Source organism: Macrobrachium nipponense, chromosome 35 (assembly GCF_015104395.2).
Source record: "Macrobrachium nipponense isolate FS-2020 chromosome 35, ASM1510439v2, whole genome shotgun sequence".
Lineage (NCBI taxonomy): Eukaryota > Metazoa > Arthropoda > Malacostraca > Decapoda > Palaemonidae > Macrobrachium > Macrobrachium nipponense.
In genome coordinates, this window is record NC_061096.1 from 26,675,643 (window position 1) to 26,701,258 (window position 25,616).

At 47.2% G+C, this 25,616-nt stretch overlaps 1 protein-coding gene across 1 annotated transcript in view; it reads right to left on the minus strand.

Moving 5' to 3' along the window:
- Positions 1-25,616, minus strand: part of LOC135208504 (H(+)/Cl(-) exchange transporter 5-like) — a gene marked incomplete in the record, with an annotated part of 106,888 nt that overhangs the window by 43,273 nt on the left and 37,999 nt on the right. Inside the window, 7 exon segments of the mRNA XM_064240759.1 lie at positions 9,478-9,698; positions 10,073-10,255; positions 10,884-11,023; positions 11,411-11,558; positions 11,873-12,034; positions 12,755-12,900; positions 13,778-14,005. Coding sequence (XP_064096829.1) covers positions 9,478-9,698; positions 10,073-10,255; positions 10,884-11,023; positions 11,411-11,558; positions 11,873-12,034; positions 12,755-12,900; positions 13,778-14,005 — 1,228 coding nt within the window.

The window sequence follows — 25,616 nt, forward strand, 5'->3', positions numbered from 1 at the left end:
TGCAGTTTTATATATGGAAATGTGCGCAATTTCATGCACAATACAACTAAAAACAACCCATGGTTGTAGTTTTTATCAGTTTTGAGATATTTTCATATAAATAACGATAATTGCCAAAATTTCAACTTTTGGTCAACTTTGACTCTACCGAAATGGTCGAAAAACGCAATTGTAAGCTAAAACGCTTATATTCTAGTAATATTCAAGCATTTACCTTCATTTTGCAACAAATTGGAAGTCTCTAGCACAATATTTCGATTTATGGTGAATTTATGAAAAAAATAACATTTTCTTTACGTCCGCGCGGTAACTCTTCCGAAAAAATCATACGCGTGCGATTGTGGTAATGTTTGCACCATTTTAAATTAGCCGTTACATAAAGTTTTATATATGAAAATCTGCGCAATTTCATGTAGAATACAACAAAAAATAATTGAAGGTTGTAGCTTTTCTCATTTTTGAAATATTTGCATATAATTCACGATAAATAGAAAAAAAACCACGTTCGGTCAACTTTGACTCTACCGAAATGGTCAAAAAACGCAATTGTAAGCTAAAACTCTTACAGTCTAGTAATATTCAGTCATTTATCTTGATCTTGAAACAAATTCGAAGTCTCTAGCAAAATATTTAGATTTATGGTGAATTAAAAAAAAATCTTTCTTTCCCTCCGAGCGCGGATTCTCCGCCACAAATCTCCGAAATACGTACGTCCCATTCTCGGAATATTTGCTCAGTTTCATATTAGGCATTTCATAGAGTTTTATATATGAAAATGTGTGCAATTTCATGTAGAATAAAACGAAAAATATTTGAAAGTTGTAGCTTTTCTTATTTCCGAAATAATTGCATATAAAAATGACAATTTGTCCAAAATTGCATTTTTCCTAACTATACAAACCTGAGGTCCTTTTTACAATAGGAAGGTACTAGCGGCAGCTGGATAGGTCGTAAGCTTTCGAAGGGCAAGGGTTCGTAGTTAAACTGCTTGTCCGACAGGCGCGCGCGCGCGCGACTGGGAGGTAAACAAATCACTTTTGTTTTGGCCCAAGCAAAAACTGCAGAGTGAGGGGTGGCATGAGGGTGGGACTATGTGTAAAAGGACCTCAGGTTGTGTATAGTTAGGAAAAATGCAATTTTGGACAAATTGTCATTTGTTCCGACACGGCATACAAACCTTCGGTCCTTTTACAATAGGAAGACTCACTTCTTGGTGGGAGGAATCTGAGTCTTTTGTGAACAGACTGGTGTTCAGCCCAACCTTGGAATGCCTCCCTGGTCGTAAGAGCGAGGGAGGGATCCAAAGCCTCTGTCCGATTGATCGGGGTGTGCACCGCAGGATCAATGGTCAGACCTCTGGACCGAGTACTAAGAGAGAGGCAAGCGTATCTCTTCGTACCAGCAAACAAGAACAAGTTCCTATTTGCAAGAGGCAACATAAAGTTATGGTTTGTCTCTTGTTGGCATCCACTTCCCCCCCCTTGTAGGAGGAAGTGGTGGATATTCGCATCCCATCCCTAGTGAAAGGGATAGGATGGGGCTCTGTCGAGTAGCTCACCGGCATCTCGTCCTTATCCAGCAAGGTGATGACCGTATCCCTCTACCCACAGGTAGAGGGGGAGAAAAAGATATGAAGAGAAGCCAGTCACTCTCTCATTCACATATCTATTCTTACAGTCACACCAGGACTCGCTGCTGTCAGCCTGCTAGGGTCTGGGTTAGCTACACAACGTGTTGAGCAGCCACCCACGGGTCCCAAGGAAAACGATCCAAGGACCTGTGGGCAATATCCAAAAGGTAGAAGGAGGTGCCAGTGGTCTGGTTGTGTACCAGACCCCTGCCTTCAGTACCTGCGCCACGGAGAAGTCTTGTGTAAAACTCGAGGGAGTGTACTTCTAGGTCATCTTGGTGCTGACGAAGAGTCTTCAACACTCAGCCTGGGATGTCGAGTTTCTTCAGAAAGCGCGGTCGCGCTTTCACAGGACAAAGCAGCATCTCCTTCGCATCGAAGGCGGTGAAGTCCATTAGGGAGGGGATTGTGAAGGACTCTAACCGATCGTCAGGAACCGAAGGGTTCAGAGTCTTCGCTACGAATTCGGTACGAAAATCGAGCGTCACGAATCCCCATCCCCTGGATTGCTTGACTTCGCAGGAAAAGTCATGCAATTACCTCAGAGGAAAAGAAGGGAATGGTCGTATGACCTATCCCTCTTCTCGACTTCGGTGATGTCCTGTACCCATACTGGTCTATCCGTCTGCAGCGAAGTTGTTCTTCTCGGTAGTGGATAGGACACCGACACTCAATGGTGGGTGTCGATGGTATGGGTACTGTGACAAAGCCGTTAGGACGAAGAAAAGACTGTTATGGAACAACCGAACTAAGTCCACAGCGAAGTTCGTAACAGACTTGGGCGCTCTGACAGCTGCCGACTGACTGCGTTCGGTAGGAGGCAAGTTGTCCAAGCACCCGAGCAAGTCACGTGACCTTCGCCTTAAAAGGGTTATGCCAAGAGATTAAACAAATAATTTGTTCGTCACCGATGCCAGAAGGCATGGTGATGACTCTTCTTAAGGCATGTGCCCAACAGGCGAAAGTCAATTGCCTTCTAGAGACCGAGGTCCCTGATGGCAAGATATCTCATAGTATAGTTGATTCCGGCTAAGGAGAAACAACACTATGTGTCGTTGAAGACGAAGGTGTACAGAAAATGCAACCTACGTCTTCACAGCTGAACCGAGAGAAGGATTCTCAAAGATTCTGAACTGTGCTACAAAGACTGAGAACGCTAACCGCTATTCATTGCTGTCCGGTGAGGATCGTAGTGCAATAAAAGCGGAGCGCTTTTCAGTAATGAAGACAGGGAAAATACTGCCTGAAGAACTGCTTCTCATGGGCTGAACATTTGGAAGTAGAGCTGTCAGGTCGGAGAGTAGGCGATGTCTTCTGACATATCTGTTAATTCGGGGCGAGCAATGAATAATTGCACACCTACGAATACGAGATATTTTGAAGACAAACTCAGATGTCTGCAAAAATCATTCGCATTATCGCGGTGCGATGCAGCGGGAGACTAGTACAGACTTCTGTTACCGTGCGGTAAACAGAAAGATGAAAGAGTCCAAGAGATATCTCTGTTGAAATCGATGAAATCGAGCGTCACAGCAGTAGATGGTCCTTCATTATTGCGAGAATCCCCGTTAATCAGAGACCTAAGTCCATGATTGTGGGCAGAGATACGGTTCGGTAGTCAATCAAACCAGGGGAGAGAGAGACGTAACCGGACCGTGCATCTCCGAGGACCTATCTGATACTGAGCCGCTATCAGGCAGTTCAATACGCAGTAGCTCTCGGTGACTCGTCATCCTGAGTTGCCAGGTAATCCATTATTCCACGAAGGAATGCGTTCGGCTAGAACCATCGAGCATAAAGAATACGCTCGAGCAATTATATTTAAACGAAACGGATTTCGGTAAATACAAAGCTGATTTTGGTGTTGTCATGACAATACCAAGTATCTAAAATCGAAACTGATAACTGGCTGGGAGGTTGCAGGCAACCCCGAGTTGCAGTTCAATTAAGATACAATTCGTCTCGGTCACAAAAACGTAGAGTTAACTACGGTATGCGCCTACCCCCAGGACAATTCAACTGTTAAAAGAATCATGTCGCGAGGGTAATATACGTAGTATATTTGTAGGTTCTGTACCACGACCTCCATCCTAAATTCTTTTCCTCTCGAGGAATGAGAATAAGGATTGGAGATCGACGCCTTCGTTCTCTAGTCAAGAGAGTGAAGGAGAAGTCTTTCCCAAAGGAAAGCTTCAATGGTGAACAGAATACCGAAGACGATAGTTCAAGCCAAAACTGGAAGTTTCCCGTCCGTTCTTCTCTATTCCAGGTTAAATCGCTACTGTGAGATACTCTTCACATTTTCAGCAGCAGTACTTCTTCCAAATGCTAGGAAATTACAGGAATTCGAGCATAAGCGAGGTTCCCGATTATCGTGTAACAATTATCGGGGATTCTCGCTCACTTTGGACCGTGGTCTCGCCTAAGTGTTTGGAGATCGTAAAAAACTCGAACACTCTGAGTGCGCTAGAAATTCCGTAGAATTCTAAGCACTCTGCGAAACCCCCCACCGAATTCGTCAAACGATATCGGCTGGTGGTCCTCCCGATTCCCGTAGAAATCGAGAAAGGGGCAGGATCCCACTCCTCAATGACCGGGGCTTACGTCAGGTAGGGACCCGAAGGTCCCCCCCACCCCCCGGTAGCGCAGCCCCTAACGTGGGATCTTACAGAGAAATATCTGTAGGATCCCTCCCCTTTCCCTCGTAGCCGTAAGGAGAGAGGGAATGGGGGTGGAGGAATTGGATACTGGCTCGCCTTCCCAGCGGAACTAGCAGTTGGAGAAGAAAAGAGAGCAGCCATCGCCTTACGGCGATGGCCTCTCAGAGCCTGGGAAAACGTATCGTCAGGAGAAAACGTTTTCCCCGAGGAGGGTTACGAACTCATACTGTAGGTAAGGGTCTGCCGCCACTGTGAACGTCGTCTGGGTGGGGCTGATCGACACCTGACAGGAGAGAGCCGATACCGTCCTCCGACTCATTCCAGTCCTCGTCGAGGTCGAAACCTCAGGAGGACCTAAGGGGTATTCAAATACGGTGTCCGAAGACACGTAGAAACGCCTCTGTCGCAGTAGAGGAGGTGAAGTAGCTTGTTTGACCGGCCAGAACTGAGAGCGCCTTCTTGTCCGGAGACGAGAGACTACCTGGTTCAACACAGTCGGCAAGCTCCGATCGCGGGCAGACCCACCGTCGATTTGGGTTCCCTCTCGGGCCCCAAAAACGACTCGAGCCGAGACGTGGCTCTGCTGGTGGGAGCGGCGATCCTTCCCCGAGGTCGTTGTGCTGACGAATCAGCGCCATAACCTCGGCAAAGTTCCTCTGGATCTCGGAAAGTCACAGCATCTTGCAGAGTGGGACCGTTAAGCCCTTCGAACAAGAGGCATATTCCGAGAACCTTCCTCCTAAGAAGGGGGAACAGCGACAGCCCTCTCGGTCTTCCTCCATCCACTTGCGATACGTCCTGGCCGGTCCAAGAACCGTGCCTGGCACGTAGGGCGTCGTGGTGGGATCATGAGGGGCGCACCCCTCACGATCACTCCTCAATACCTCGCTCCTCCGGTGTAACCCGAGGAGGTTGAAGGTAGGGGAGAGGCAGACCTGACGCTCCCTCCCTCGCTCGCTGGCAGAACCAGCAGACTGGAGGGCTGCAGGCGATCGTCAACCCGCTGGTGGCGATCGAGCTGCAGGCCTGGTCGAACCGTCTCGCTGTGGAGAACGCGTGGACTGAGCACAGCGGCCCCGATCTCGAGTGTCAGAAGAGCTGGTGCTGGTTGCCGTACCCGATCGCTCTCTGTGAGAGCGACGGTCAGGCGACCCGCAGGCTCCACTGTCACAGTGAGACCGGTGCTTGTCCTCACGGCACGTCACGTCGCTGGTTCCAGCCGTGGCTGGCACCGGCGAACGGGAGGACCTCTTCCCAGCCTCAGCCCGTGGCCGGTCGTGGACCGTCACGTCCCCGGGTAGCCAGCTGGTCGCCGCGAGAGCGAGAGCTGGTCTGGTGTGATAGTCGCGTGAGCGGCTGTCACCAGTCTTCCGCCCCGTGCCGTGAACCTGACGCTGAGCGGACTCAGAGGTCTGGTTCCTGGCTGCACGGTCGCTGGTAGGCGACCGTACACTCGGTACCTCCCGCAAACGAGAGGCCGAGACGGACCCTGATGCAGTGGCAGAACCACTGACACCAGGCGAGGAAGTACCGGTGTTAGCCGGTACCCTCTGGTCCCCGTAGTCTTCTTCCTTGCGGAAAGAAGAGACGGGCCCCGCTCCGAAGGAGCAGGGAGGACCAGCGGAAGGAACCCTCCCGTCCCACCGAGGTGAGACGGGTCCCGAGAAGCTCCCGAGGGAGACTTCTTAGGAGGGAGGGAGGAGGCAACCTTCTTCTTCCTCGGCTGTGAAGCCTTAGAAGTCGAAGGGAAGAGGCGGCAGCCGACGACGATTGAAGAAGATGAAGACGACGACGACGACACCTTATTCCTCCTCTTCTTCGTCAGCTTCTCAGGACAGACGTAAGATCTGCTATCCAGGGCGGAGACCGGGGCTGCTGTAGCCGAAGCCACAGGGCCCGGACGCACCTGTACAGACAGACCAAAGTCTGGGGTAGTACCACCACGAACAGGGACGACGTCAGCAGGTATGGGATCTCAGGAACAGCAGGCACAGCCAGCACAGCATCGGTAGGGACAGCCAGCGCAGCAACGGCAGGGACAGCCAGCGCAGCAACGGCAGGGACAGCCAGCGCAGCAACTGCATGGGACAGTCAGCCCAGAATCGGCAGGTACGGCAGGCAGCACCGAGAAAACACAGGAAGTGGAGCAGCAGCCAGCAACATCCTGGTACCGGCGGCAGGTCCAGGGGCGAGCTCTAGGGCAGCGGAAGTGTGGCGCGGCGCAGCGGCAACCACGAGCGGCGGCGGCACGCCCCCCTCTCGGTACGGCGAAACGGCAACTTCACAGCGGCTGTAGGCAAGACTGTTACCACGTGAGGCGAGTACACCAGGTGAGGAGGGACGTCGTCACCTGGAGCGTGGTCACCACTCCATGGGTGACCGCAGTAGGCCCAGACATAGAACCGCAGCCCCTGGACACTAGCACGCCCTGCAAATGGAAGGACGCCCATACCTCACCAAGGTCCACCCTCGTGGCAGTAGCACCTGCGGAAATAACAGTAGTAGCGATTAGTGGGGAGGAGTCCCTCCGCGCGGGGGGGGGAGTGAGCCCTCCTCCGAACGAGTGGAAGACCCCGAATAACCAATTGTACATCGGGCACCGAGCGCCCTCCCCCCAACCCCCCGCTCGACGGATCGGGCGAGGAGAAGAACGCAGATAACCTCCCCCCCCCCAAGGGGAAGGGCCATCTGTGGGCGCAGAGCGGGGGGGGGGGGGGGGGTTCTCGTTCCCCACCCCGCACAGCACCCAGATGTACCCAACAATAATAATAAGAGCCCGAGAGCAATCGTGCCCTCGGCCCGAATGCAAGGGCATAAGGATCAATTCCTGACTGAGCGGAACTTGAACCAAATAAATATGATGCAATCAATAATAAAAGGAATAAAATGAAAAAAGAATCTTGCATTACGATTCACTTCACAATGAATAAGGGCATCGGATCGAGCGCATTGCGCCCTCGGTACCGAGCGCAAGGGTAAAAGGATCCATTCCCGATTATGAATGGAAACCTTGATCCATAATGAATTGATGCAATCAAAATATATATGAAAATGAAAAAGAATACTGCGCTTGCAATTTCACTTCATACAAATAAAATGGGGAAGGATCAATTCCGGGAAATAGCGGAAACATTGATCCAAGTAAAACAATGCAATCTCAATAAAATATGAAATGAAAAAGAACTGCACTTGCGATTTCACTTCATTCAAATAAAAAGGGTAAAGGATCAATTTCCGGTAAGCTCGGAAACTGATCCAAAATGAGTATGCTACAATCAAATTAAAATATATGAAAATGAAAAAGAATACTGTACTTGCGATTCCACTTCCATACAGAATAAGTTTTCGTGCCGAGCGCATTCGCTCGGCAACGAGCATACAGGTCAAAAAAAATATAAATGAAAAGAGCACTTACTTACGATTTTCATCTACACATTTCCAACCAAAATATACGCTCAGAGCGAGCGCTCTCCCGCCCTCGGCACGAGCATACACAATACGAGGATCATTTCTGGGAAAATGAATTCCCGCACTTACGCCCTTCAGTCCGGCACTCGGGTAATCGGAGGGCGTGGTGAAACCAAGATCCTTTAATTCACAATTGAATTCAATGGAAATAAATATGAAATGATTGTACTTACAATTCAGTTTCACTAGATAAATAGAAAAGAAAAACACAACCATGCGAAAGCAACGACGATGAAGCGGGCAGAGAGCGATGATACACGTCCACACGCCAGCAGGCCGAAAGCAAAAGTGGTTTGTTTACCTCCCAGTCGCGCGCGCGCGCCTGTCGGACAAGCAGTTAACTACCGAACCCCTTGTTCGAAAGCTTACGAACCTATCCAGCTGCCGCTAGTACCTTCCTATTGTAAAAGGACAAAGAAGGTTTGTATGCCGTGTCGGAACAAAATATATCTATAAAAAAATTCGACATTCGGTCAACTTTAACTCGTCAGATATGGTCGAAAACTGCAATTGTAAGCTAATATCTTACAGTATAGTAATATTCATCATTTGTCTTCATTTTGAAAGAAATTGGAAGTCTCAAATAAGGACAATATTTAGATTTATGGTGAATTTTTGAAAAAAATATTTGTTTACGTCTGCGCGTTACAAATTCATGCATTATTTTGTGATAATATTTTCTCTGTGTTGCTTTTATCGTTTACAATGTGTTATATACCAAAATGATCGCAATTTAGTTTACATTACAAAAAAAAAAAAGGTAACTTGTTGCCTTTAACCGTTTGCGCACCCCAGCACGGATTTGAATACAATTATATATGAAATTTGTGTTTTTTTGCGCTATCATATATTGCATTATTTATATATGATAATGATAATTTTTTTTTCATTTCTGTATGGTTGCATACTAAACTTCAGGCAATGACAAAAAAAGGAGCCAAAAATGAACTCTTAATCTTGAAAACTAAGCGCGCTGTGAATTTTTGAAAAAAATATTTTTTCCGCTTCCGCGCTCACTCCAAAACCCCTCCGGCACACGGGAGACAATTTTTTATTTACCGCTCCGGCGTAAGAGGGTTAATATGTATTGATTTATGTATATTTGATATCCATTCTCATCATAACATTTTACCTTTGCAGGGTGGTTGTGGTTACATGAAGCAGACAGCTTCTTGCTTGGCTGTTCCTTGTACTTTTGGGGATTGAATCTGCTGTCCCAGCCTGCTTTAACTTCCAGGTGACTTGGATGATGAGTTCTGCTACAGAAGTGTCTCAGTACTGTTTCTGAGCATTGTTCTCAAGGGAGGTAGTAAGTACTGTCATCTTCACTGTAAGTCTAGTCAAGATTGCTGATCGTAAGATGATGGCTTACCATGGTTTTCACACTACAGATTTTGTTCTCTGACATACAGTTAGTGGAATGGCAATTAATAAAGAGATGGCCTTGGCAAACCCTAGGGATTTTCAAGCCTCGTGTAGGCATTGTGTACAGTTAGATTACCATTGCCTTCTTCTTCTGACACACAAGGGAACATTCCAGACCACACTATGTGCATTTCTGATTAATGAGTTTGTATGGGGAAATCTGTTTTGTGGCTTTAAAACTTATTATCATGCCTTTGAATATTGCATAAAAGCAATGCAAACAATAATACATAAGTGCATAATACAAAAACAATACCAAAAAAAATTAGGTAAAAAAACAAGATTACCACTTACCACAGGTAGTCACTGTTGGAAGCTCCACAACCACATTGGGAAAAGAGCAGATATATAAGATTGCTTGTATTCATTTGAGTGTAGGGATTTGGATAGGCTATGAAGGCAGTAATAAGAGTGACAATTACAACCTCCAACCTTGGGTACTGACCCAACAAAGACTGCTTACGGTATCGACACCACTTGATGTTAAACTTGATGAAAAGCATTCCAATCACTCCCTGAAATGTACATGCAATAATTAAAAATCAACACCAATAAAAGCTGGTCAAATCTATAGCACATGTATCTTCCAAATATATCTAATAATAATAATAATTAGTTTTTCCTGACCTATCTACCAAATATAAAAAAAGCTTATCAATGGCAAGATGTTGCCAGAATTTCTTTTCACATTAAATACTGCATAGGTCCACTTCCAATGGATCATAAAAAGGCACCACCCTGGGACAACATTGGCAGGACTTAGAATCTAGATCGTATTAAATAGCAAATGATTAACCTTCACTGAAGTGTAAAATTTTTGGACTTTATCCCTAATTTTAAGTTTATACTTCCTAAAAAATAGAAAGACTAAGTGCAAACATGTACTTACCCCAATGACACCAAGAAGAATGAATGGAACCAGTTCAATGAAGATCCATGGTTTATTATATTCAACATAGAAAAGGACAGAATGCTCATTACCAAAGGGATTGATTGATCTCAAAACAAAAGCTGCCACCAACGCAGCAAAGAATGATCGCCAAAGAGTTTTCAGAGGGAAATAGTACGAAGCCTGTAAAGAAAAAATTTTCAAAATTAGACAAAATTTCCCCAGTCCTTATTTATCATACTTGATAGGCTATACTTCAATAGAGGCAGTGGGCAAAATGTAGAATTACAACTAACAAAAAATGACAGAAAATTCTTATCTTGCATATACCATCAACATATTGTTGGGTGGTACAAACAGTAATTAAAACATGATGTCTGAAATTTAACCATCATTTAGCATGAACTGCCCAAAATACAAACTAATTAACAATTGGCTAATACATACAGGTCTCTCCCATTTAATTTCAAATACAATAAAATATATATAAAACCCCATGCCATGTACTCATACTTAACAAAAATAACATACAATAATGGAACTAATTGCAGTCAGTGATTAACTATTGCATATACACTGTACTGTATATCCAAACAAATAACCATATATATGCAATACAAAACATCAACATACACCAACAACCTTGTGAACTTAACAGTACTAACAGAGATCATATACTGGATCAAACATGATTCAAGCCACATCCGCCCACCTACAGTTGCACCTACATACCTATCACTATCCACAAGATAAAAATGGTTTACTTAAGAAGTGAAGAGCAAAACTAGTAATTACCATGAGGAGTACTTACCTCTTCTAAACTGAAAAGTACCCCACCAATTGGTGCACCAAAAGCAACAGACACACCAACAGCTGCTGCTGCTGAGAGAATCTCACGTTTTTTTGCTTCATTTCTTCCATATTTTGGGAACAAGTAAGACAAAATGTTTCCTGGAATAGATGTCATAAAATAAGAACTCAGTCCAAATCATGTTATTCCTACATTGTAATAAAAAAAATAAAGCTAATAATCAACAGCTTCTGGCCATCCTATAAAATAAAAAATCAAGATTATTAACTTAATTGGTTCATATGAAAATTATTTTTAATATTTTCAGTCATTCATGAATATAATATACAAAGTTAGCCAATGGCATATAGCACTGTGGTAATTAAGTTTTCTATCAAAACCATTTGGTCTCTATACATAATAAACTAAAAATCTTTAATCTTTCCTTGAGTAAGTGGCCATGAAGTACATACGTATCTTTGAAAGTTTTTATGTAGAGGACTACCTGTACATCAAATATATTAACTGTCAAATGCTAAACATCTTACCTATACAGCAAGCGACATGTACCAAAGGACCCTCTTTTCCCAGAGATAGTCCAGCAGATACGGCTAAAATCATGCCAAGGGACTTAATAAGCAAGGTCCACTTGCCCAAATAGCCACGGATGATGAAACCACTTAGGATGGTCTTGATCTGTAAGTGTGATGTAATAATTAGCAAATAAACAAAAGTCCAATACTGACTGAAGAATTAACAGTAAATAAATTTTTTCTTCCTCAAATGTCATAATCATCACTGGGAGGTAAAACTTAATCAACTGGAGAATATCAAAACATATATATTTTATGAATGAAATTAGTGAAACCAGTATACTGTCAGTTTGGAGATGTTCTCTTTTTCTCAAAATTAGCATGAACTCCAACTCAATGAAAAGAAAGTTATTTATGACCTATAACGGGAAAAGAAAAATTTCAGGTATCTTGCAAGTTTTTAGGTGTATAACATACCTCTGGGATACCGGAGCCACAAGCATATGGTGCAAACATCATTACCAATGATGCAGCAAGAGATGCAAAAAGAAGCGACCACAATACATAGAAAATATATGAAATTATATATGCTCCAGCACCATCAGGAGAATGGCCAAACACTTCCGGCCATGAGTACCACTGTAATTAAAGAAAAAACAAAGCAATTATTTTATCTTATAAGTAAAAGAAGACACAATATACCAAAACACTCCTTTCAATAAACAAAATCCTATTAGTTTACAAAGCAATGTTCCCTGTACATCACCCTACTTTACTGCAAAGTAACTGAACCCACAATAATCAACATTTGGAAAAATGAGGTACCAAAATCTAATAAGTTCCTTTCTCTTTATTAAGATATATTAAAGATTGTCATGTGGTAATGCAATTTTTCTTAAGCAAATTATTTTTTGTATACAATAAATATCTACTGCCTTTTTCAACACTTTTGGTACTCAAACAGCAGACCATCCAAGAGTATAAATGAGGGCCTACCCTCATTTTTCAATATGCTATTTGGTTCCACTTATCTTCCCATGTATTAGGTATGACGAGTATTATAGGTGTTAAAAGGAGCGTGAACAAATGCAAAGAATGTATATCATGCAGAAAAACAGAAAGCATAAAATATTGGGAGCTTAATTCAATTTGATAGTTGGTCACAAGGGGTTTTTGTCACATACACAATACCCTGGATCTTCTGCCCTTCAAATATAGTAACAGACTCCTTTTGTAACAACTACTTTATTCCTACTAAGCACAGGAGACTTACTGCCTGATTTTAAAACTCCAATACTTCATACAAGCTATCAATTTCTTTGGTGAGACAGAAGTAACGATATTAATATTGATTCTTACGTTTGAACAATTGTTCCCTGCAGAGTATGTTTCTTCTGATGACCAACAACACTGTTCTTTATTGAACCAAAACTCTTCTGGACAGATGCCAAAACGCAAATCAGACATCCAGCTTGTTCCAATGTCAATCATGCCAGCTGCAGCACCTTTGGATATAGGGAATACATTAATGGTGAAATTTAATACTTATTAAAAATCTAGTTACAATATTTATATTTTTTCGTTATGCAGCACAAGTAATGTTCAAATGGAACAAATAAAAAAAGTACTCAAGTGACTAAGAAAGCATTAAAATATTAGAATGAGTACATAAATGCAAAGTTGAATAAACAGATATAAATAAATATACTACTAAGATCATTATCACAACAAAACCCATACTTCTATTAGACAAAACTGGATTTTTTCACATCCTATCAATCATATGGGACCTTATTTCTTGGATGAGAGAATCTCAGTCAAAATGAACTTGTCCCATTCAAAAATAGAAGCCGCCAATGTACATGCTCAGTAACACTTATGATTCCTACTTCCCTTGCCTTCTCTGCAAGTCTCAAACTGACAACTTGGTTTGATGCTTTTGTGCTCACGGCCTTTAATATTTCATTTTCCATTCCACAGTTGATTTTTCTATTGTACGTGTTTAATTTCTCTTTTATTATATGGCCAAGAGCTGAAATGAAGTATTATTATTATTATGTTATTATTTACTTACTTGTAAGTTGCTCTGTTCATATAAATTAAGTAAATGGGAGCTAGTGTCTGAAGCCTTCCCTTTGGTTTGCTTTGTATTCCTTTTCATTCTGGATAACTTTGTTTAATCATAGAACTACTGGCTAAATACATGTCTACCACTGAAAGTACTTCTAAAGTAACCATATGATGATGCACAACAAAGGGAAATTAACTGAGCAAAATAGAAGTTACCTAACCAACAAAAATATTTCCTTAGAACTAAGAATGAACACCAAATTCAAGCTTGTTAGCTTGTTTTACTATACAGTAAAACACGACTTAGCCTACCTCCAATAACCCCAACCATAAATACACACAGCCATCCCGACCATGCATCGTGACCACTCTTTATCCAGTCCCATAAAGACTCTTGCTTTTTCTTGATAATGTGCCGATGTCTCATGCGATCCCTGGCAACGTCTCGCTGCCAATCAATGGTGTGAAAATCGTCATACTGTCCAATCCCAGTAAATTCTTGCTCGTCATTATCCACGTGAAAGGTTCCGCTGTTGTTACCTGCTGGTAAAATGCAAAAAAGAAACTTATTATTTACCACACTTACCAAAGAATATAATAACAATAATTTTACAGTCTATATAAACTTACAATCCAGTGCAATAAACTTGAATTACCTTCATAGTAAAACATAATATACAAAAGACACCAATTGTCAAGTAACAAAATTCAAGCTGACATGAACAATTTTACCACTCATTGGGTTTTAAATAATCACCAATGAATTAAGCTAAAGACAATTCACAGATACCACACAGACTGCAGCATAGTGCCTACTCTTTACAGCACTCTAAAAATGCTACTGGACCTTACGCCAATGACAACAAAAGCTACCAAAGTACTACCATGATAAAAGTTCTGTTCACATAACACAGTACCATATCTGAAATAACTTTGCCTTAAGATATTCAAACTTAATTCCACAGTATTTGCCATGACTTTCGACTTGAATTTCTTCTGTTACAGGTTGAAACTAAACAGAAGTATCAGAAAATTTCTCTCAGCAGGGCTTAACACTGGGACAAAAAATCATGTAGATTAAAATTTTTTAGACATTAGGCACTGGTACAGATATTAGTATTTTATTTAAAAACTTCAGATAGTTCTGTCATTTTGTGGCAAAAGGACCCAGCATCACTGACTATGAAAATCTCTAAAAATGATATTGTTATGATACAATAAAGTTTGTTCATATTTACCTGGCAGATATATATATAGCTGTATTTTCTGAAGTCCGACAGAAATTCAAAAACTTCCGGCACACACAGTGGTCGGCCAGGTGGTTAGTACCCATTCCCGCCGCTGGGAGGCGGGTATCAGGAACCATTCCCATTTTCTATTCATAATTTTTATTTCCACTGTCCCCTGAGGGGAGGTGGGTGGGTACTTAATTATATATATCTGCCAGGTAAGTATGAACAAACTTTATTGTATCATAACAATATCATTTTGTTCATGAAACTTACCTGTCAGATATATATATAGCTGAATCCCACCGTTGGAGGTGGGAAGGGACAGAATAGAAGGATTTTGGGAAACAAATGCATGCAGATGATTTACATCTTGGTTCCACCTGTTAGCATTGCTGGCTTCGTGGTTATTGCCACGTAAGTCTGCTTGTGCTACTAGAGTAGCCAGCGAGGTAGAGACCTATATAGCTGGTGCACTCCAGATGATCTGTCAACAGGGGCGAGACCACGACGTGATCTAAGACCAATATTTGACCATACCATGAGGGCTAAGAAGAAAATAAAACTGTTTTTTATTATATATAAAAATATTATATCACCACCTGACCAACCTAGCCAAAGTTAAGGTGTGTTAACTAAGGCTTAAGAGTTAAGAAGTCACCGTTGTCGGCGACTCAACTACTAAATTAAGAGCTCTTCCTAACCATTTTCTACAGGATAGGATGAGTGGTACTACTTGCCCCCAAGATTGTGTCTGCAGACACGTATGGCCCTAGCGAGCAGCAGATCTCATATGCCATCTTCACATCTCGCAGGGAGTGTGAATTGAACACAGAGTTGCTTCGCTAAAACATGGTACTCAGGATGTTGCTGAGTGCCATGCTCTGTTGAAATGCTTCCGAGGCCGCGCCCTCACCTCGTGAGCATTCAAATCAAAAGATTTCCAATCTTTGTGCCAACACAATGAAGGAGCTTTTTTGAAAGAACTCCTTAACAATAAGCCAGGGTGTTCTTCGATATGGGCAAGTCTGGTCTTTTCGGAACACTGCAGATTGTCCGTACGACTTCGACTTTCTTGAGTTTTATGTAGATAAAACTTGAGAGACCTGACAGGGCACAGGACTCTCTCTGGCTCCTGCCCAATAACTTGTGCCATCCTTGATTCCAAGCTCCTGGCCCAAGAACAAGACGGGTTTCCATTCTTAGGCCACAACGGAAGGCTTAGAGAACGCACCGCCTTGTCTCTAATGCCAAAACTTCTGACGATGGCTGAAAACCTCACTAACCCTCTTTTGTCGTATCTAGGGTGGTTAGAAAAAGGCCTTCCTGATCACGTGCAAGAAGTTAACAGGTAGGAGATGTTCGAATGCTTTGACATCAAGAACTTCAGACTATGTCTAAGTTCCATATTGAAAGCTTCGATCTGGACATGCATCAGTCTGTACTAAAGTCAGGTGACCGACCAGTTGACCAGTCAGACGAATCAAGGACAGCAAGGCTGTACCCTGAAGACCATAAGGTCACTATTCTTCGCTGAAGGATGAGTGTCTGGACTGCCTGGGCGATTCAAGCTAAGCAAACCTTGGGGTATGAACGCAACCCAACGTCGTTAGCGAATCAACTCCTGAGCCACTCCTGACTCGAGCTTCTGGTGCCAGGAGAAAGGAGCGAGGAGCAAAAAGGCGATTCAGTCCCGAAGGACGAATGCCTGACAGTCCAACCTGGTCTCATGTTAAACGATCATCGGGGTGTGTAAACGCAACCGACTTCGTCAACAAGAAACTCAGGGCTACTATGTGTCTCCTGATCTCGCACGAGTGTCTGACTCCGAGAAAACAGGTGAGACAAAAAGTAGATGGTGAGCGAGTTTCGAGATTCCACAGAACTCAAAGATCGTGAAGGGCTTTGTTGTTTGACAGAAGCAAATCTCTGAGCCCAAAGGCCGTCAACAACATATTTGCGTATTCTTTAATAGTTGTGACTGCCAGCTTATCCCATTCTTCAAACGGAAAGGGAAGACGGCAATCTTATGCTGTCAACATCTCGATAGTCTGAACGTAGTCAGACTCAGAGCGGAGAGGTTATAGGTACCTTTCGTGTTAAAAAGTAGACCGACTCTCTCGGAAAAGGTCCTTGGAAGGACGTGACCTCTGTGAATCTAGGATCTTGAAGGCCAACATGGGGCGATTAGCGTCACTGTCGCTCCCTGTGATGGTATAAATCATCTTATTACATTTCCTGTGATGGTATAAATCATCTTATTACATTTCCTAAGCGTTTGAAAAAGGGGAAAAGAGACTAAACATCCATCCCTGTTCAATATCATAGCGAAGAGATGTATGAAAGGACGTCCCTAAAAGCTCGTCCATCCAAAACTCTCAACATACTTCTAAAGAAAGATTCCACTCGGAAGTCAGTAGTTGCTGCCGTCGATCGAGACGATTCGTACGGACTTTTGCAATCCTGTAACGAACCTCTAGAGGATCGTTACATTCTACGCCTGTTGTTATAATAGGCTCTTTCTTGTAAACCCGAACAGGGACCGAGAGAAGATACTTCCTAAGATATGAGAGAGCTGTGGAAGATCAGAGTTGATATGGACCACTGGTTCCAAAAACTCGTTTCCAGGACTGGAGGGACGACAGAATTGCTTCCACTTCTTTCAGATTATGATCCAGGACATCTGAAACCCTCTCCAGATGTCCGGCACCTTCTTTCTATCACCTCAAGTGATACTTAACTCACCGAGAGATGTTCAGAATCATTCCTAGATCTTTAATAAAATTTCAGTTTCCCGGTAGGAGAAAACCTGTAGAGGTCTGAATTGAGGTCTATTCAGGAAACAAACTTCTTTAGGAAGGAAATGGTCCCCAGCAAGCTCATCCATTCCCTGCACAACAGTATGTTTACTTCTCTAAAAAGGCTGCGCTTTGCCTAAGCAGGAGAGCATATAATAGTGAAATGTTGCGGTAGACTCGTAGTCCTATACCGTGCGGTAACGAGCACCGAAAGGAGTAAGAGATATCTCTGAGAACATAGTAAGGCAAAACGAATGCAATGTTTATTCATTCATGTAAGAAATCCCCTCAATCTTAGGCTAAAGTCCGTGATTGTAGGGCAGAGATACAGTTAGTCAGTCAATCCCGCAGGAGAGAGAGAGACGTAACTGCCAGCACAGAGATACGGTTAGTCAGTCAATCCCGCAGGAGAGAGAGAGACGTAACTGCCAGCACAGAGATACGGTTAGTCAGTCAATCCCGCAGGAGAGAGCAAGACGTAACCTACCGCGCATGACAGCGAACGAGCTGGTACTGCCTCGTTTTGGACTGGCGGAGAGGAACAGTGACAGCAGCAGCTTACGATCGTCGTCTCTTAACTTTATGCCTGGGTTGCCAGCTACCCTATTCTACGAAGAAATAGGTCCGTAATTTTAGCATAAAGAGACTCTCAAGCTGGTATATTTAAGCGAAACAGAAAACGCTAAATATATAGATGCGTTCGTGTCGTCATAACACTACCATACAACGGTAAAAGATAAATCGGAAACTCCTGGAAGGCTGCAGGGAGTAACGATTAAATGTCCTTAAAATAATAGACAATAGACCTCTCGGTTGCCATCCGAAGAGGTAACTACAGCAAGCGTATATGACTTGAACCAACCAGTAGTAAAATAACGCAAGGCAAAATATGACAATTTGTCGAAAATTGCATTTTTCCTAACTATACAAACCTGAGGTCCTTTAACAATAGGAAGGTAACTAGCGGCAGCTGGGACGGTCGTAAGCTTCGAACAAGGGAGACGGTAGTTAACTGCTTGTCCGATCGTGCGCGCGCCGCGCGCACGGCGGTGAAGAATCACTTTTGCTTTAGGCCATGCAAAAGTTGTGCAGAGTGAGGGGTGGTATGAGGTGGGACTATATGTAAAGGACCTCAGGTTGTATAGTTAGGAAAAAATGCCAATTTTCGACAAATTGTCATTTGTTCCGATACGTAATACAAACCCCTCGGTCCTTTTAACAATAGGAAGACTCACTTCTTGGTGGGTGGTAATCTGAGTTCTTTTGGTGAACAGACTGGTGTTCGTCCAACCTTGGAATGCCTCCCTGGTCGTAGAGCAAGGGAGGGATCCAAACCTCTGTCCGATTGATCGGGGTGGTGCACCGCAGGATCAATGGTCAGACCTCTGAGCCAAGTAAAATAAGAGAGAGGCAAGCGTATCTCTTCGTACCAGCATTGTAAGAACTTGTTCCTGTACAGGAGCCAACATAAAGTTATGGGTTTGTCTCAAGTAGGCATCCACTCCTTCCCCCTTGTTGGAGGGAGTGGAGGATATTTGCTTCTATCCCTAACTAAAGGGATAGATTGGGGCTCGGTCGAGTAGCTTACCTGCATCGAATTCCTTTCCAGCATGGTGACGACCGTGACCCTCTGCCCACAGGTAGAGAGAGAGAAAAAGATGGAGAAGGAGAAGCCAGTCGCACTCTCATTCAACCATTCATTCCTACAGTCACACCAGGAATCGATGCTGTTCTGCCTGCTCCGGGTGCTGGGTAAGCTTACACAACGTGTTGAGCAGCCACCACAGGTCCCAAGGAAAAAGTATCCAAGGACTTGTGGGCAATATCACGAAGGTAGAAGGACGTGAAGGTAGTCTGGTTGGCCCAGACACCTGCCTTCAGGACCTGCCGCCACGGAGAAGTTCTTACGAACGCCAAAGAGGGTCCAATACCTCTGACTTCGTGGGCTCTCCGGTCGGAGCGTACGGATGTCGTCACTACCATCAGCCCTCGTACGCTCTCCTGATCACCTCACGCAGCCAGAAAGAAAGCGTGTTCTTGGATACTTCTTTCTTGGTAACCCCAGTGCTAACGAAGAGGCGTCGACACTCAGGCCTGAGGTGTCGAGTTTTCTTCAGATAGCGCCGTAGCGCCCTCACAGGACAAAGCAGCATCTCATCCGTATCGTTGTCGGTGAAGAAATCCATTAGGGAGGGGATCGTGAAAGACTCGAACCTGTCGTCAGGGATCGACGGATTCTGAGTCTTAGCTAACGAAATTCGGGACGAAATCGAGCGTCACAGATCCCCAGCCCCTGGAATGTTTTACATTGAAGGACAGACCATGAAGTTCCCCTACTCTCTTCGCCGATGCCAGGGCCAGCAAGAAGAGGGTCTTGAGGGTCAGATCCCTGTCTGACGACTCTCGGAGTGGCTCGAATGGTCTTCGAGTTAAACTCCCAAGGACGAGAGTCACATCCCACTCAGGGGGCCTGAGTTCCCTGGGTGGGCAAGACCTTTCGAAGCTCCTCATAAGCAAGATCTCGAACGAGGTTCGAGAGTCCAGTTCCCTCAGTTTTTAGGACGAGCGCCAGTGCTGCTCTATATCCTTTAACGTGGGTACTGAGAGGAGCTTCTCTCGGCGAAGAAACACGAGGAAATCCGCTACCTGCTGAAGAGTGGCTCTGAGAGGAGATAGACCCCCCCGTCTACGACACCAACCACAGAAGACGGCCCACTTCCCCTGGTATACAGCCTGCATAGGACTGGACTGACGTGTCCCAGCCATCTCTGTTGCTGCGCTGACGAGAAAAGCCTCTCGTTCGCAAGAGATGGTGGATAACACGCCAGCCGTGAAGTTGTAGGGACTGGACTGCTCGTGGTACCGCGCTCTACGTGTGGCTGGGCTAGAAGGTTGTGCCAGTGGGCATCTCTCTCGGTTCTTCCGCAAGAAGAGCCAGCAGGTCCGGATACCAAACGGCTTGAGGTCGTTTGGGAGCCACCAGGATCATCCTGAGATTGGAAGTGACCAGCGCTCGGCTGATCACTTTCCGAATCAGGACAAAAGGGAGGAAAGGCGTAGACGAAGAGGTTGTCCCAGGGGTGTTGAAGAGCGTCCTCTGCAGCTGCCCATGGGTCCGGCACGGCTGAGCAAAAAACTTGAAGTTTTTTGTTGTGCCGGGTGGCGAACAGGTCTATGACCAGACGCCCCCACAGGTTGAAGAGCCTTTCCGCCACTTCTGGGTGTAGGGGACCACTCGGTCCTATTACCTGATCCCCGACGGCTGAGCTTGTCTGCTACTACATTCCTGCTTGCCTGGAAATTGTGCGTGCTGACAGCTCTATCGAGTGAGCCGTGGCCCACTCGTGCACCTGCACAGTCAACTGGTGTAGCGGGAGAGACACTAGGCCCCCCTGCTTGTTGACGTATGCCACTACTGTGGTGTTGTCGCACATCAACACCACCGAGTGTCCCATCAAGCGGTCTTGGAACTCTTGGAGAGCGTAAAACGCCGCCTTGAGTTCTAGGACATTGATGTGAAGGTACTTGTCGTGATGGTCCCACACACCTGCAGCCAGCAACAACTCCTCCAGGTGTGCGCCCCATCCCTCGGTCGATGCGTCTGAGAACAGCAGCATCTCCGGGGGGGGGGAGTGCGTAGAGGCACCCCTCTTAAGAGGTTCCTGTCGTCGAGCCACCAGGCTAGGTCCTGCCTCACCTTCTCTGTGATGGACACGGGGAAGTAAGGTGGATCCTTTACCTGTGACCAATTCTCCCTTAGTCTCCACTGGAGAGACCGCAGGTGAAGACGTCCGTGAGGAACTACTTCTCGAGTGACGACAGGTGGCCGATCACGACTTGCCATTGCTGAGCTGCCTGTTCCTGCCGAGACAGGAACCGGCCGGCTGCCTCCCTGAATTTGCTGATCTCAAGTCTGCGGGGGGCCGGATTGAGCTGCTACAGTATCGATCAGCATACCCAGGTACTTCATCTTCTGCTTGGGTTCGAGATCGGACTTCTCGTAGTTTATCACGATCCCCAGATCGCTACAAAACTTTAGAAGTCGATCCCTGTCCTGCAGCAACTGCGAGCGGGAGCTCGCCCAGGACCAGCCAATCGTCGAGATACCTCAGAAGACGTATCCCGTGCTAATGGGCCCCAAGCAGCATACACCAAGCCGTGAACACTCTCGTGAACACCTGTGGGGCGGTTGAGAGACCGAAGCAAGCAAAGTGCCCTGAATTGGTACACCGCCCCGTCGAAGATGAAGCGAGGTACTTTCTGGAGGACTGATGGATGGGTATTTGAAAATACGCATCCTTCAGGTCCACTGAAAGCATGAAGTCGTTCTCCCTGATGGAGTCCAGCACGGAACGTGCTGTCTCCATCTTGAACCGAGTCTGGCGAACAAATCGGTTCAGGGGAGAGAGATCTATCACCGGGCGCCAGCCCCCCGATGCCTTTTCCACTAAGAAAAGGCGGCTGTAAAAGCCCGGTGACCGATCCACTACGACTTCTACAGCTCGTTTGGTCAGCATGGTCTTGATCTCCTGCCGAAGAGCGTCGTCCTTTGAGGATCCTAGAACATATGTCTGAAGATGGACCGGGTTGGAGGTGAGGGGTGGCCGGAGATTCGAAGGGTAGTAGATATCCCTCCCGAAGGACGTCCTACTATCCAGGTCTCGGCACCGTAGCGCTGCCAAGTTGCCCAATGGCTCGCTAGGCACCCCCCACTTCCGGCAGCTGGTGAGGGGGAACGCCGTCCCTAGCGTTTCCCACCTCGCTTCGACTTCTTCCCAGCACCTCCTCGGGGAAAGGAGGGCTGGGAGGAGGGCTGGTTACGGCCTCCTTTACCAGAAGTTGAAGCAGGAAGAGTCTTTCCTCGGGGCTTCGATGGAGCAGCCGTCTTAGCAGCCGAGGAAGCGCTAGCTAAACTCTTAGGCTTAGCCGCAGTTGTACGAGGTTGCCCAGAAACCTTCGTAACTGCCTGGTGAACCAGACGGTCACTGTCATCAGTGCGCCGTCTTTCCACCGCAGCGTCCACCATCTCTCCGGGAAAGAGAGCGGAGGAACTCTTCATTGGTCCGTTACGGAGTCCATTTACCGCCTCACGCCCGGCCCCCTTGGCTACTCGTGTAAGGAAACAGCGTCCCTACGACGGAGAACCAAGTTGGCCCACAGGTTTGCCGTCTGATGGGCGAGGTAGGAGATGGCCCTACCTCCAGACTGGCACAGTCTCCTGAAGTCGGGGTCGTCTTCGAGGGGCAGCGCCCCCGGAGTCCGGCCGCGACCTTGGATACTGTGAGGGACCACAGATCCAACCAAGAGACTGCCTGGAAAGCCGCCATAGCGGTAGCTTCCAGGCCCAGTGCCTCTGCTGCGAGAACCACAAGTTCTCCGACAGGAGCTGCTGCAGGGACAACACCTGGAGTTAGCCTAGCTAGCTCCGGGTTAACCTGTTTGGGCGGTATTGGATCCACTGATGGCACGTAGAACTTCCGCTGTCGCTGCAGAGGAGGAGGAAGTAGCTTGGAAGACCGTCCTGACTTAAGTGAGTCCTCTCGTCCTGAGACGAAATTCTCCACCTGGTCAAGGACTGAGTCTGCAAGCTCAGATCGCTGGCCAGGTACCCCACCGTCAATTTGGGTGTTCCCTTCGTTCGGGCCCCAAAACTGACCTCGAGCCGGGACGTGGGCTCAGATGGTGGGAGCGGCGATCCTTCCCCCAGGTCGTTGTGCTGACGAATCAGCGCAATAACCTGGGCAAAGTTCCTCTGGATCTCGGGAGTCACAGCGTCCTGAGGAGTAGGACCGTCCAGTCCCTCCAACAGGAGCAGCTCTCGAGACCCTCCTCCTTCAGAAGGAGGAACAGCAACAGACCCCTGACGGTCGCCTCCAACCACTTGCGCGTACGACCTGGCTGGTCCTAAGACCATGCCTGGTGCGTGCGGCATCGTGACGGGATCGTGAGCGGCGCACCTCTCACGATCACTCCTAGCTACCTCGCTCTTGTTCCCGGTGTAGCCCGAGGAAGTTGAAGGTATAGGAGAGACAGACCTGACGCTCCCCCCCCGCTCGCTGGCAGGACCAGCGTACGTGGGGGGCTGCAGCCGATCACCAACCCGCGGTGGGGATCGATCTGCAGGCCTGGCCGTGCCGCTCACCTGTGGCGAGCGGCTCGACTGAGCACGTCGACCCCGGTCCCGTGCGTCAGACGAGCTGCTGCTGGCCACCGTCTCCGTCCGGTCCCTGTGGGAGCGGCGGTCAGGTGATCTACAGAGCTCGCTTTCGCGGTGAGACCGGTGTGGTGAGCGTCCTCACGGCACGTCAAACCGCTGTACCAGCCGAAGCTGGTGCCGTTGGTCGAGGGGACTCTTCTAGAAGCCTCAACCCGTGGCCGGTCAGAGACCGTCACGTCAACCCGAGGTACCGGCTGGTCACTACGAGAGCGGCGCTGGCCTGGCGAGAGTCACTTGCGCGACTCTCGACAGTCAATTCTGGCTCTGTGCCTCGGTCATGACGGTGAGCAAGCTCAGGCGTCTTGACTTTAGCTGCACGGTCGCCCGAAGGAGACCGTACACTCGGACCTTCTCCGCGAACGCGAAGTCGAGCCCGGAGGTGCCTGGCTTAGCAGCAGTGCTACCAAGACCAGGCGCGGATGTACCAGCAGTAGCCAGCACATCCTTGGTCCCCGTCTTCTTCTTCTTCTCAGAAGAGGAGACGGGCCCTGTTCCCGAGGGAACAGGAGGCACCAGCAGAAGCCCCGCCCCGTCACGCCAGAGCGAGACGGGCCCTTCGAAGGTCCCGGCAGGAGCCTTCTTAGGGGGGGGGGGGGGGGAGGAGGCAGCCTTCTTCTTCCTTCGGCTTGGAAGCCTTAGAAGTCGAAGGGGGAGAGGCGGCAACAGACGACGAAGAAGACGATGAAGACGACGACGACACCTTCCTCTTCTTCTTCCTCTTCTTCGTCAGCTCTCTCAGGGACGGACGTCAGGTCTTCCATCCACGGAAAAGTCGGGCCAATTGCCGAAGCAACACGCCCCGACTGATCCTGTCCGGAAAGACCTGAGACCGGTGCAGCACCTCCATGACGAGACGCGACGTGGGCAGGGGCAGGCACGGCAGGAGCGGCAGGGACATCAACAGCAGACCAGCACCATCAGGACCAGCACCAGCAGGCCAGCACCAGCACCAGCAGGACCAGCCACCAGCGGACCAGCACCAGCAGCACCAGCAGCAACATCAGCATGAGCGTCCCGCACCGCGCGCTTCGTAGGAGCGGCGCGAGCGGCTGGGCCAGCAACACTAGCTGCAGGTACGGCAGGTACGGCAGCATAGTCCGGCGTCACAGGCATCTCCAATTCAGCCAAACTCATCATTGGGACGGGCGGCAGATCCAGGGGCGAACTTTTGGGACAGCGAAAGTCGGGAGTCGGCAGCACATAGAAACCAGGTGGCGGCGGCACGCCCCTCTTAGGTACGGCAGCAATCGGCTTTTGGATTGATGCCGTGGGAGTCACCGACGCAATGTGTTGCGTGTAAACCACATGAGGAGGGGCGGCGTACGCTGGTGTGGACACTGTATTAGTCGTTGTTGTGACTACACCATGAGTTACAACTGCCGACCCCGCCAGACGTTGAATCAAGCCCTGGATACTGGGGGCGCCCTGCAGTCCCAACGACGCCCACACCTGTCCAAGGTCGTCACTCACAGAAGGCACACCTGAGGGAGGAACAGTCGGCGGGTCAGTTAGAGGGGCACCCTCACGCCTGGGGGAGGACGAACCCCACCCAGAGCGGACGGAAGACCCCCGAGTACAATTGAACATCCGGGTATCGGGCACCCTCCTCCACACTCGACGGATCGAGCGAGGAGAAGGACTCCGAAACCCCCCCCGCAGGGGAAGGCGCAAATCGTGGGGGCTGAGCTGGAGGTAGGAAGGATGACGAGGTATCCGTCACCAAAGGAGTCGCTGGAGAGCTTTCCGACGACTCCTTGGTCGATCTACGCCTCTTCCTACCCTCGTACAACACCCACTGCGCCTCGGACCAATTCACACAAACATTACATGGTTCGGTTCGGGAGCATTCTCGCCCCCGACACCGATAACATAATTCATGTGGATCAATGTCAGGATAAGAGCGGAAT